Below are 13285 nucleotides of genomic sequence, written 5' to 3'. Positions count from 1 at the left end.
CATTTTTTTTTTTATCCACTATAATTTCTACTTCCTTTAGATATCATTACACAAATAACCATGGCTGTCTCTTATGTTTATTCAGCTTGGTTGTTTTCCATAGTTTGTGCAGTGGAAAATCCTGTGACCCTTGAACTTGCCCATTTTAGCCGCAATCATTTTGAATTCATATCCTGTCTTCCTAAGTGCTGAGCGTTCTTGGTGCAACATCAGAACTAACATTCTCTTCCAGTTTCATTTGACAATTCACTCTCTAAACTCATTGTATTAAGGAGTTCTCTTTAGAACCAATAGGGTATGTATTTATATAAAAAGAGAGGTATTATAAGGAGTTGGCTTATGCCATTATGGAGGTTGACAAGTTCAAAATCTGCAGAGTGGGCCAATAGGCTGGAGACACAGGAGAGCCAGTAGCCCAGTCCTAGTCCCAGGCTGAGGAATTCTGCTGGAGAATTCCCTCTTGCCCAGTCTCCGTGTTCTAATCAGACATTTCAACTGATGGGATGCGGCCCACCCACATTGTGGGGGGCAATCTGCTTTCCTCAGAGTCCACTAATGTAAATGTTATGCTTATTCAAAAAACGCCCTCACAGAAATACCCAAAATCATGTCTGACCAAATATCTGGGCACCCTGTGCTCCAAGTTGCCACATAAAATTAACCATCACACCCAGTATTGCTGATTTTTGGTGTCTGGTGCAATGCCTAGATCTAATTTTATGTTTTCTGTATTAATAACCAGTTGGCCTGGTCCTTTTTACTGAAATAGTTCCTCCTTTCTGATCTTTAAGCCTCCTTCCTCATCAATCAGTTCTCCATGCAGGTGTAGGTCTTTTTCTGGGACCTGCCTTCACTTGCACTGGTCTCGTTACATGTAACTGTGTCTGGGCTGCACTGGTAGCCTGTCGGCCAAGCTTCCGGTTCCTTCTCTTCCTCCACGCATGCCTGGCCTATGACTGACCCTTTCCCTCCCATATGTATTGTAGGATTCGTTCAGGAAGTTCCTTGAAGAATTTGTTATGATTTTTATTGAAATGGCATTAAATCAGTAGATCAATTTGGGGAGATTTGACAGCTTTCCATCTAAGAACATGGGACATCTCTTCATTGATTTAGGTCTTTTTAAATGTTTTTTTAATAAAGATTTATAGTGTATTTCACAAGGGTTTCTACATCCTTTTACAGATGTGTTCTTGTGCACTTTATATTTTTAAGTAGTGTAACAGGTTACTTCTGGATTCTTACATATTGCTATAATTTATATACAGTGACCTCTCTGATTTCCTTTTTTTCGATGTAGAAGTGACATAACATTATACTAGTTTCAGGTGTGCAACATAATGATTTAATATTTGTGCACATTGCAAAGTGATCACCACAGTGAGTCTAGTTAACATTTGTCACCATATATAGCTGCAAAAATTTTTTTCTTATGATGAGGGTTTTTAAGAATTACTCTCTCAGCAACTTTCAAGTTTGCAACACAGTATTAGTCATAGTCACCATGCTGTACATTACATCCTTATGACTTAAAAAAGTATCTTATTAATTGTACTACTTTAGCTATAGATACTTCGGAGAGTTCTATATGGGCATTCGTATCTGAAAATAATGAGTTTCTTCCTTTTCAATCTTTATACTTTCTTTCTTGTCACTCACCAGGTCTTCCTAGATACAGTGCAGTATTAAATAAGAGTGGTAATACTGGGTATTCTTTTCTTATTCTTGATCTGAAAGAAAATGCTTTTAATAGTTCATCACTATGATATTTTCTGTAGATATTTAGTATATGTTCTTTATCAGGTTGAAGAAATTGCCTTTAATCCGCAGTTTGCCAAGTTTTTATACTAACTAGGTGTTGAACAATTTTCTTCATCAATTGAGATGATATGTTTTTCTCTTTTAATCTATCAGTGCTGCAAATTATATTATTTAACTTTTCAAATATTACATGAACCTTTGGAGAATATGTTTAGAGAGAAGAAGAGGGGGAGAGAGAGAGAAACATAGATCGGTTGCCTCCCATATGTGCCCTGACCAGGGATCAAAACTGCATCGTAGGTATGTGACCTGACCAGGAATTGAACCCGAAACCTTTTTGGTGTATGGGACAGTGCTTAACAACTGAGCAACCTGGCCAGGGTGACTTTGCTAGTCTTTAGAACCAACTTTTGGTTTAGTTGACCCTCTTGCTGGTACTTGTGTACAGCCCATTCTTCCTGCTTTTGCTCAGTGTTGGATTCTGCAGAACTGTGCATGTGTGCAAGCTCAGCAGTACTTTCCGTCCTTTTTTCAATCTAGCATTCACTCAGTGCTGGGAAAACCCATCTGAAAATACTTTGTTTTCACACACGATCCAAAAAACAATCTGATCTGTTACAGAGGTAACTTCTTTCCCAAGGATTTCAATGTTCTCAAGACCTCTTCCACTGAGAGTAAGTCACCATGCCCTCAGTAAATCAAAATGTTTTCTAGGGTTTCACTGAAACCGGTAGCAGGCCATTGATAAAAACCATGTGGGATTGTGGAAAAGTACAAAATTGGGTTTCAGAACCCTATTATATTCATGCCCCTGTTCTGCTCTCGTTTGCTCTATAACCTTCAGCAAGACACCTGCATTCTCTCAACTTCCTTCGTCTTTAAGCTGTCCTGCCAACCTAGGCCAAAATAAATAAATAACTAAATAAATCGTAATGGCATTGCTTTAAAATGACTTAAAAAAAATGGTGCGCTTTGTATAATTCAGGTATTGATCACATTATCGATTCCATTTTATGCTAGGATAATGGGCAACATTATGAAAGTTCTCAATATTGGCTCAAATTGGAATTGCCTGGGGGAATTTTTAAATATTACTGATCCTGGGTCCCAGCCCCAGAAATCCTGCTTTAATTTGTCTGGGTGGGACCCAGGAACCATTGTTTTTTAAAAGCTTCCCACGAGAATTTATGTTCAGCCAGAACTGCCAGTTACTGGTTTAAAATGATAAAATGTACTTTTAAAGGCACCTTCCCTAAAAGTGTCTATGATTGGTTTTTCTTTCGGCTCTTGATGAATTAGAGCAGGGGTCCTCAAACTACGGCCTCGGGCCACATGCAAATACAAATATTGTATTTGTTCCCGTTTTGTTTTTTTACTTCAAAATAAGATATGTGCAGTGTGCATAGGAATTTGTTCATAGTTTTTTTTTAAACTATAGTCCGGCCCTCCAACGGTCTGAGGGACAGTGATCTGGCCCCCTGTTTAAAAAGTTTGAGGACCCCTCAATTAGAGGAAGCATTATTTGTTAATGTTTTTAATTATTTGAGAGAGAAGCATCAATTGGCTGCCTCCTGAATCCCCACTACTGGGGATCAAGCCTGCAACCCCCGGCATGTGCCTGACGGGGAATCAAACCAGTGACCTCTCGGTGCACTGGACAGTGCCCAACCAACTGAGCCACAGCAGCGAGGGCTAGAGTAAGCCTTTTAATGAGATTATTCTTCATTTTGTCTCATCTCAGGTAACTGCTGGTGTCCCTCTTAAGAAAGAATACACAGAGGAGGTAAGAGTGACTGCTTTAAAAGGCCACAGTGGAGAATCATTCACACCCAGTTAACCACTGGCTTGCAGTTAAATGCAATTAGTGGATGAGTCCAGTGCTTTTCTAATAATCCTAGAAGAAAGGGTTGGGGGTAGGGATACAATCCATTCAAGTTAACTCTTCAGTCTTAAGAAATAATAGATATGGGCTTTATCTACTGCTCCTTACCCCCAGCTCACGGTCTCCAGCACAGAAACAAATACACAACTTATATCCATGTATTTCGGTGTGGGAAAAACTGACTCCTGGCTTTATGACTTGCCTGAGTTACTTGACTCTGTAGACTTTGGTTTACTGTCAACAGTACCTCTCCTCTCCTACAGGTGGCGCCAGGGGTTCGAGCAGAGGCTAGCTAGACAGCTCTCCTCACCCTCCTGGAGCCTTCTTCTTGTCCACACCAACCTGCAGGGGCGTGGGCACGTTGCTTATGTCCTGGCCACTGGTCAGCTGCAGAAATAGCTGCCTGACTCAAGACTCAAATATGCCATTGGACTCCGAATAATTTTAGAAATGGTTTTGAAAAGGAGCCACCTCCTCCTTCTTCATTCATCTCTCTTGGGGGGAAATGGGACCTGTATATAGCTCCTGCATAGCTTCTAGGTCCACAGAGTGAGCAAATATGGCAGCAAGCCCTGCCACGGCGGCCCTCCCAGCTGAGTGTGGCAGGTGTGGTGGGATGCGATGCATGGGGGTCTGGTTTTCTTGCAGAACATCCAGCTGGTGGCAGATGGCTGCTGTAACCTCCAGAAGCAAATTCAGATCGCTCAGCTCTTCGGGGTTCCCGTTGTCGTGGCTCTGAATGTCTTCAAGTAAGTCAGGCGTCCTCCTTTCAATGTGGTCGTAGCGCTTGGGCCACCCTGTGAACTAGATTTGTGTCTTAGGATGTTGGTCTTTCTCTGCTTCATCTGAAAGAATCCAGGAATACTCTCCTCTTTCTGTTTGTTTGGTTTGGTTTGATTGGTTTCATTACAGCAGAAGTGTTCTCAGATGTTACTAGGGAAATGAAATCTATATAGTGACTTACATTTCTTTGGCCTTTTTTTTTTTTTTTTTCATTCCACCCAGCATTTCTGTTTGAAAAACTGTGGATGATCAAAGGGATGTGTTATGGAATTTTCTCAATAAAACCCTTAACAACTTGAAATATTTGAATCATGTTGCAAGGGATTTTTTTCCCCCATGTCTTTCTTTAAGTCTGATTTATTTAAACATGATGTAACCACTTTTGATGTTTAAAATATATTCAGTGTTAGGGAACAAAGTTCTGTCTAAATGGTTAGTCTTTCTTTAAAAACATCGCTAAATGAATGCAGATGCAAAACCACAAACATTTTCATCACTAGGACTGACACCCGGGCTGAGATTGACTTGGTGTGTGAGCTCGCGAAGCGGGCCGGCGCCTTTGATGCGGTCCCCTGCTACCACTGGTCGATGGGTGGAAAGGGGTCGGTGGACCTGGCCTGGGCTGTGAGAGAAGCTGCAAGTAAAAGAAGTCGTTTCCAGTTCCTGTATGATGTTCAGGTAAGATCCCACAACAGTCATGATGGCTAATGTTTCTTATACTTGAACTGGTGCTGACAGCTTTGCATGGCTTGTCCCATTTGGTCCTCACAACAGCCCACAAGCAGAGAAGGAAGAGAAGGTGAAAGAGGGTAAGCCATCTGACAGGGCCATATTGCCAAGGGCAGGCCCGAGCTCCCTGCCCCAAAGCCTGTGCCCTTGATGGTTCTCTGCTTCCAAATAGTAGGCCTCAGTGAGGAGGGGCTTTGGAGAATTGGGTCCCACAGCTAACACTCTCAGGATTTGCACAGGAACAAGACTTTGGAGCGTCTCCATAAGGCTTGTCTAATCGTGGGTCAGATTTCCTTTGTTCATTTCTATTATAGCTCTTCTCCCTCGTTTTAGTTTTCTTGAGCTATGTTTAGTATATTTTTTTAAAAAATTTTAAATGATGGTAAAATACACACAACATAAAATGTGCCATCTTTATCATTTTTAGGTGTACAGTTCAGTGGTATTAAGTACATTTACATTAAACAATAGCTCCCCATTTCTTCCCTCCCCTCTGCCCCTGGCAACTACCATTTTACTTTCTGTCTCTATGAGTTTGACTTGTCAAACTCTAAGTAGCTCATGTAAGTGAGACTATGCGGTACTGTATTTGTCTTTTTGTGACTGGCTTATTCAGTTTTCAGTTCCTTTGGGCTGAATACCATAGACTGGGTAGCTTATAAACAATAGAAATGAATTTCCCACAGTTTTGGAGGCTGGGGAGTCCAAGATTGAGACAGATTCAGTGTCAGGTGAGGGTCTTCTCACTGCATCCTCACAGGGTTGAAGGGGTGAGGGAGCTCTGTAGGGTCTCTTTTATAAGGGCACTAATTCCATTCATGAGGGCTCCACCCTCATGACCTAATCACCCCCCAAAGCCCCCACCCCCCGATACCGTCACCTTAGGGATTAAACTTCAACACCTTCGGTGGACATAAATGTTCAGTCTATAGCAGTAACTTAACATAATGTCAAGATGCATCCATGTTATTGCATATGTCAGAATTTAATTCCTTTTTAAAACTGAAGGGTCATCTATTGTATGCATATACCACATTTTGTTTATCCATTCATCTGTGGGCGACCCAGGTTACTTCTACTACTTGGCTATTGTAAATTATACTGCTATGCACATGTGTGTAAAAATCCTTCTTCAAGACTCTGCTTGGAATTCTTTTGGATATATACCCAAAAGTGGAGTTGCTGGATCATCTGGTATATTTTTAAACATACCTGGATAATGAGCTTTCACTAAGAAAATCTGACTTCCAGAACCTCACTTTTCCTCAGTTTACCCCGGCACCCACCTAAACATCTCCATTCTGCCTTCTGTGGCTCCAGCCCTGGCTCCTAGCTTTGTCCTCAGAGGTAGCCCATGATTGCCAGAGTGGATAGCCTGCAGCTGACTGCTTCTCCATCCCTCACAGATTCTGTCGGTCTGTCTCTCAGATGTCACAGCAATAGCATCACCCCTCCTTCCTGTTCAGATGGCAGTGGCCAAAAGCTGAATAAAAAAAGGTGAATAGTAGCATTGCCTGGAAGTCTAGCGCTGTATCACCATGAGCGTGATGTTGACCTGAGGCGAAGGCTCCCTCTGAGGAAAGCTTGCGTGCCAGGCATAATGAGTACTTTGTACATTAACTTCGTTGCACCCGATGTTCCTGTTGGGGAGGAATTGTTGACATGCCCCCCAACCACCACCCCTCATTTTACAGGTAAAGAAACTAAAGCACAAACAGGTCAAGGAACCTGCCCAGGGTCCCACAGCCAGAAAGAGGCGAGCTGGGAGAGTATTCAGAATGATGGAGGCCATTGTCCTGCTCTGTTCTTCAGGATTCAGTACTGTGTTCACAGCTGGGGGTGGGGAGATACTGCCGAAAGGGGCAGTAACTGAGTGACCCGCCTGGAGAGGAGCATGACAGATGGGCCCAGAGTCCGGGCCAAGTGAGGGAGACGGTACAGGCTCAGGAGATGTTTGTGGAAAGAAGGATTTCAGGAATGTCCTGGGATGGTTAGCCCAGAACAGGTTTGTCATGTTGCAAAGCCATTGTATGAATGAGACTAAAATGTTCTGCGTTGCAGAGGTGGTAGAGGGTAAATAGGGGGAGGAGACTTGGGTTTTACATGAAGAAAAGTATTCTAATTGGAAGCTGTGGGTTCTCTGACCCTGGAGATGATAAGCACAGATAGAGTCAGCCCTGCAGTGGGCACGTCAGGCATGTAGCCAGTCAGATGGCGGCCGGCCCTGGTGATCTGTATTCCTCCCCGCACCCTGCTGCCCAGGTAAACCTTGCCGGGGTGTCAGTGCCGGGCACAGCCCTCAACCCTTTACACAAACTAGGAAAGTCACTTGCAGACCATCACTATCCCGTCTGAAGCACCCACCCCACTCTGAGCGGCCACGGCAGTTTTGGTTTTTAAATGAATGATTTCATAAGTGTGTCTCTTTTCAAGAAGACCATCCCAGGTGAAAAGGTCAGGGAATAGAGGCCTGTTCCTGAGTTATGCTGGCTCAGACATGCGCACTAACCCTAAGATGAACCCTTTTCCTTCCCACTAAATTTATTTTTCCTGAATTCCCATTCTTCACGGAGATAATGCTGTTAAAACGTCTGCTCTCCTGTGGAAAGGGAAAATTTATAATAATGTGGTCTGAAGTCCTGCATTTGATAGGTGGTCTCGAGGCCAGGATTCTTACCTCCTTTGCCAACATATGCTGCTCCCTTTTCTTATAAGAGAAATTAGATTTGAGCTGCATAATTGTTTATTTGATAATCAGCCTCCCGGCCTCTTGTTACATGACTGTTTGTGAAAAGAGTTAGTACTGCTCTGGTTCACTTCATTCATACTGCCTCCCTCAGAGCTGAGTTCCTGTCACTGGTAAGTGAGCCCATTTACAACCTTGTCTTGTAACAGCATAAAATCTGAATTTGTTGGTGCAGACGATAACCGAGCTCATACTCTTCTTCCCCTGATTTCTTGCATATTTAGTGCTGGTGAACCTTTGTAGACTAAGTAATGGTTTTCTTGAAACGCTTTCTGTTCCCTTTTGTCCCCCCACCCCTACCATGACTAATCATTAGGTGCTTGGCAGCTTGGTAGGTGTGGGATTGCTCTGCAGGAAGAAAGGCGATAAAATGCTTTTGGATGAATCACCCTGCTGCCCCTGCTTCTCAGTTCAGACTGGGCTTGTGTTGTGTGCCTTTTGGGACCTCCTCCAGCTCCATCACACTAGGAATGTATTCAGTACAGGATCCATGGCGTCTGATTTCGATGGCCCCACCCCTGCCCCAGGCCCGTGTTACAGAAGAAACACCTGAGATCACGTGGAGGAAGCTGAAATAGTGTGGGAGCACAGGGCATGATTGCTTGTGTGTGGGGAGTACAAATGGCTCGAAACCCCCATGGAAAGAGGAACAGTTAGAGAGAAAGAGAGACACCTGACCTCATAGACACTGTGAGGCTGGACAACAGCAGGGAGCCCGTAGTTAAAGCAAGAAACAAGCTACACTGCTGACTTGGGGGTCTATGCTAAACTTTACAGAAAATTGAGTTACGCAGCCACTCCTCGAGAACAATTCTGCACATTTTTAACCAAAGTATCTCCTAATTCAAGAGTAGGCAACTTTTGATTAGAGTACTGGAGGCAGCTGTTGATTCATAATAATTTTAAAAATTTGGAATAAAATGCAGTGACCTAATTGCTCATAGGAAACTTATCATGTAGGAATTAACATATTTAAATTTTAAATAGAGTGCGTCACATTCTCTCAATCATATTGTCACCAGAAAGGGATTAGGCCCGCGGCAGGTCTGCCTAGGGCCGGCCAGTAGTGTACGGATTCTTGATTTCATGCAAGAAAAGATTTGACAAAACAAGTCCAGGTGATTTTGAGAGCATATTTATTAAAGCTGGGAACAGTGAAACAAAGGAAGGGCTTGGGATAGAAGAGGCAACAGGAGAGAGCCTAGGCAGTGCTCTGCTTTAGCTCCCTAGAAACAGTTAGAGCACAGAAGTGAGCCACACCGGGCTGCGTGGACTCATTGGAAGTAAAAGTCACAGTGACGGAAGTGAGCCAAGGTGAGGCTGTTTTTAGCTCATTGAAAAGTCATAGAAAAGGGGCCTTTGAGACAGGTTTAGGGACTTAATGCAGGATAAGCTGCAGTAGCCACTGCCTGTTGCTCCCCTGGTTGCAAGTCTCACGGGGAGAATTTAGGAGAAAGAGCAAAATTACATGTGTTCCTAAGATGATGTAATGCGGGTCAGAACTTCATTGTCCTGAGGGCCCAACCCTTAAGGGAGTGGTCGTGCAGGGGCTTGTTATGGGTGTCATATGAGGCTATTCTTTCTGGCCCCTTGTTCCTCCTCTAAGGGGGTCTTATGACTAGGACAGTGATGGCGAACCTATGACACGCATGTCAGAGGTGACACGAGAACTCATTTTTTTGGTTGATTTTTCTTTGTTAAATGGCATTTAAATCTATAAAATAAATATCAAGGCCGAAACCGGTTTGGCTCAGTGGATAGAGCGTCGGCCTGCGGACTGAAGGATCCCGGGTTCGATTATGGTCAAGGGCATGTACCTGGGTTGCGGGCACATCCCCAGTGGGAGATGTGCAGGAGGCAGCTGATCGATGTTTCTCTCTCATCGATGTTTCTAAATCTCTATCTCTCTCCCTTCCTCTCTGTAAAAAATCAAGAAAATATATTTTTAAAAAATATATCAAAAATATAAGTCTTTGTTTTACTATGGTTGCAAATATCACGGCACCAGTGTTAAGTTAGGATTTTTCAAAATGCTGACACGCCGAGCTCAAAAGGTTCGCCATCACTGGACTAGGAATAGGCCAGGGGAAGAAAGGTCAGAGGAGGGTTTGAACCACACAACCAGCAATATGAAAGGTTAGGGGGGTGTAAACTGCATGACCAGCAATATGCTAGGGGAGGAAAGGTCACCCCCAGCGTGAGGTCCTTGTGTTCCCAGTTTTGCCCGTTGCTAGGCACCCAGGGCTTTCCGCCCTGGTAACCTTCTGTAGCTGGCCTATCATCCTTGCTCTGCTCATGTCTATCTAACTGCCCGCCACAATATTATATCAATCATATTAGACAACCACAGTCCCCTTTAAGAAGTTAAGAGTTCCCTCCAAGTTCATCTTCTATATGACATTGTCTTTTGTATTATTACTTTTTACAATATCTTTATAGTTGACTAGTGTAATATCTCTGCAAGCACACAGGAAAATAGGATAGCAGAAAGACAAATCCATGTTTGCACTTTACTAGCTAACATTCCTCTTTCATACCTTTTTTCAAGCATAAGTCGGTGGATTATGCATTATAGATGCAGAAACAGAAGTTCAGAGAAGATGGGGGACTTACCCCCATAGCAAAGGGACACTTAGAGTAAGAAGAATAAAGCCTTGGGGTCATGCAGAATTGTGTTCAAATCTTGACAAGGTTTAATTCCTACTACAGATACAAATTTGGGCAAGTTCACTCATATCTCTGAGCCTCGGCTTTCTTATCGATAGTGTCTGAAAGTAATACCAGTTTCAAATTCACCTCGTTGCTGTGAGGACCAACTGAAATGTCTCGGAGGAAAATGCAGAAACGTAGGAAGCTGGCAAGCAGTGTAAGATCTTCCTCCTGCCGCGATCACTCAGAAAGAGAAAGGGCCTCCTGAATTGACTGCAAGAATTATCTTGCAGCGCAGGTACCTTTGGAGACTCTAGGATTGATTTCCTGTCCAAGCGGCTTAAAACCAGGAATTAGAATCCAAGGCTCCTAGTGCACTGAGAAAGAGATGTTGGGGGTGGCAAGAGCAGCATCTGGTGTTAGAATGGTGGGGATTGGACGTACCTGGGTTCAGCAACCTGGTTACTTGGGTTCTGGCTAGGAAAGAATTCAGAGCCAAGACTCAAACTATAAGCGAACATTTATTTGGAAAATCACAGATGTCGAAGAAGTAATTCATAGAAGAATTGGGCTTGGGAAACAAGTTATAGAGCAGCGGTTCTCAACCTGTGGGTCGCAACCCCTTTGGCGGTCGAACGACCCTTTCACAGGGGTCGCCTAAGACCATCCTGCATATCAGATATTTACATTTTGATTCATAACAGTAGCAACATTACAGTTATGAAGTAGCAACAAAAATAATTTTATGGTTGGGTCACAACATGAGGAACTGTATTTCAAGGGCCAGAAGGTTGAGAACCACTGTTATAGAGGCAAAGGAAGGGCCCTTGGAGCTTAAAAGTAAGGAAGATAACGGTGATGCACAGTGGGGGAGGGGAGAAGGAGGAGAAAGGCCCCAAGAGGGAGAGTGCATTGGGTCTTATGTCCCAGGGGTTTTAAATTGGAGATTTTAGGGGAGGTCTCAATAGACTATTCATTAGCTTTCCAGGTGTGTTCTTTCAGGATCAGGGTCTCCACTGATTGATTGGTCAGCTCTAGGGCAGGGGGTCACTAGTCAATGCAGCTGGTCCTGAGGTCAGCCTTGGCTAAGGTGTTGCGTGTCTAGTTTTGCTGCTTTTCTGGGCCTCGAGCTGGAATAGAACTGAGGCCTAAATGTCATCTCTAGGGAGGAGAGGTCAGGGGGTCCGAACCCAAACCACACAGCCAGCGATATGCTAGGGGAGGAAAGCCACCTGGGAATAAGGTCCCACTCTTACAATTGTCCCCTGCTAGGCACCCACGGCTTTTCACCCTGATGACCCCTGCACCTGGCCCATCGTCCTTGCTCTGCTCCTGTCGGTCTGCCCACCACAGAAAGGCACCACCAAATCCAAGCAAGACGTTTAGCGTTGTTTCTCCATTAGAATTGAAAACCATTCGTGATATAGTAGAAATTCAGTTGCTTTTGCAAAGGATGGGTTGACGCTGAAAGTCAGCTTGCAAATCAGTCTGAATATTGTTTGTTAAATCAGGAATTAAGGTTGAAAATCATCTCTGTAGCCTTCTTCTAACCTTGCAAACATCTTGAGGTGTAACCTTGACAGCAAGAGGGGCTAGTGTTTGTTTTTATTAAAAGGTCTTTCCTGTTCTTTGTGTGAAGCCATTCTCTTGATCACAGCGAGGGGGCTGGATACAGGGAAATCAAAACAGACCTGGGACTCGGCCCAGGGCCCCAGCCAGCATCCCTCCTTCCTGGACTATTGTGCTTTCACTGCCTGGACATTTAGGCGTCTTCTCCCCTGCTGGTCTTTTTAACCCGTTAACTACCACCGTCCAAAACGGAAACCATCCCCACGCACCACGGTATTTTGAATTTAATTTAAAAAATCAATTTGCAATGAATATTATAAAAATAAATATATTACTCACAATTCGGGTGTTCTTGAATATTTTCAGCTGAAAATTCTCACGAAAAATAATTTTAAAGTTGACCAGGGCTGCCACTTAGGGAAAACATTTTTGTTATAGACGCGCGTGGCGTGTGGGGAAGGCACGCCGCTTGCGTCTGCGGACCCTTGTGGCGTACAGTGGGTTAAGGCGGGTTTTGTTTTGGTTTGGTTTGTTTTGGGTTGGTTATTGAGGAATTATTTTCTATTTCTTAACGATTGAAACTTGAACATAGGTCAGTTGTCAGTGGGGTTATCCTTTAATGGGATTCCAGGCATTTGCAACCAGAGCCTCAAATTTTAAATAAATAAAAATGCCTTCGTATGACTACTTATATGTATGTATATGTAGTGTATCTATAGTGTTTTTAAATTGTGGTAAAAATATACATAAGTGAAATTTCCCATTTTAACCATTTTTAAATGCACATTTCTTTGGCATTAAGTACATTCACACTATATATATGTATAGTTTTAGTTAATAGAATTTAAAAACCGACAGTGACATTTTTGCACATCTCTGTATGTCTCCTGTATTTCAGAATCATTGCAAAGAAACACTCCAAGGAGAAGGGACGTTCTTTTTTCTTGTTGCCCTTGTCCCTGTACTGTTTCTCCCCCTCGGGGCCTTAGACCTCCTCTGGCTCTTTGCTCCCTATCCTCAGCCCTGTCCTTGGTCTGTGTGGTTCCCCCCCAACCACACCTCCCTGCCTTCCCCTTCCCTGTGCATGGAATGTGCGGCGTGTTCTATAGGAAGCTGCCCCTTTACATCTGCCAGTCATTAAGTATCCCATTCAAGAACCCATTTCT

General features: G+C 43.5%; 1 protein-coding gene across 1 annotated transcript in view; it reads left to right on the top strand.

Annotated features, from left to right (window-relative positions):
- Positions 1-13285, top strand: part of LOC102440847 (monofunctional C1-tetrahydrofolate synthase, mitochondrial) — a 64708-nt gene that overhangs the window by 2125 nt on the left and 49298 nt on the right. Inside the window, exons 2-4 of the mRNA XM_006102213.3 lie at positions 3503-3544; positions 4292-4392; positions 4927-5104. Coding sequence (XP_006102275.2) covers positions 3503-3544; positions 4292-4392; positions 4927-5104 — 321 coding nt within the window. The remainder of the gene's footprint in view (positions 1-3502; positions 3545-4291; positions 4393-4926; positions 5105-13285) is intronic.

This window comes from Myotis lucifugus, unplaced genomic scaffold (assembly GCF_000147115.1).
Source record: "Myotis lucifugus unplaced genomic scaffold, Myoluc2.0 scaffold_405, whole genome shotgun sequence".
Lineage (NCBI taxonomy): Eukaryota > Metazoa > Chordata > Mammalia > Chiroptera > Vespertilionidae > Myotis > Myotis lucifugus.
Note: the sequence above shows the minus strand (reverse complement) of the source record. Positions and strands in the feature narration are given on the sequence as shown.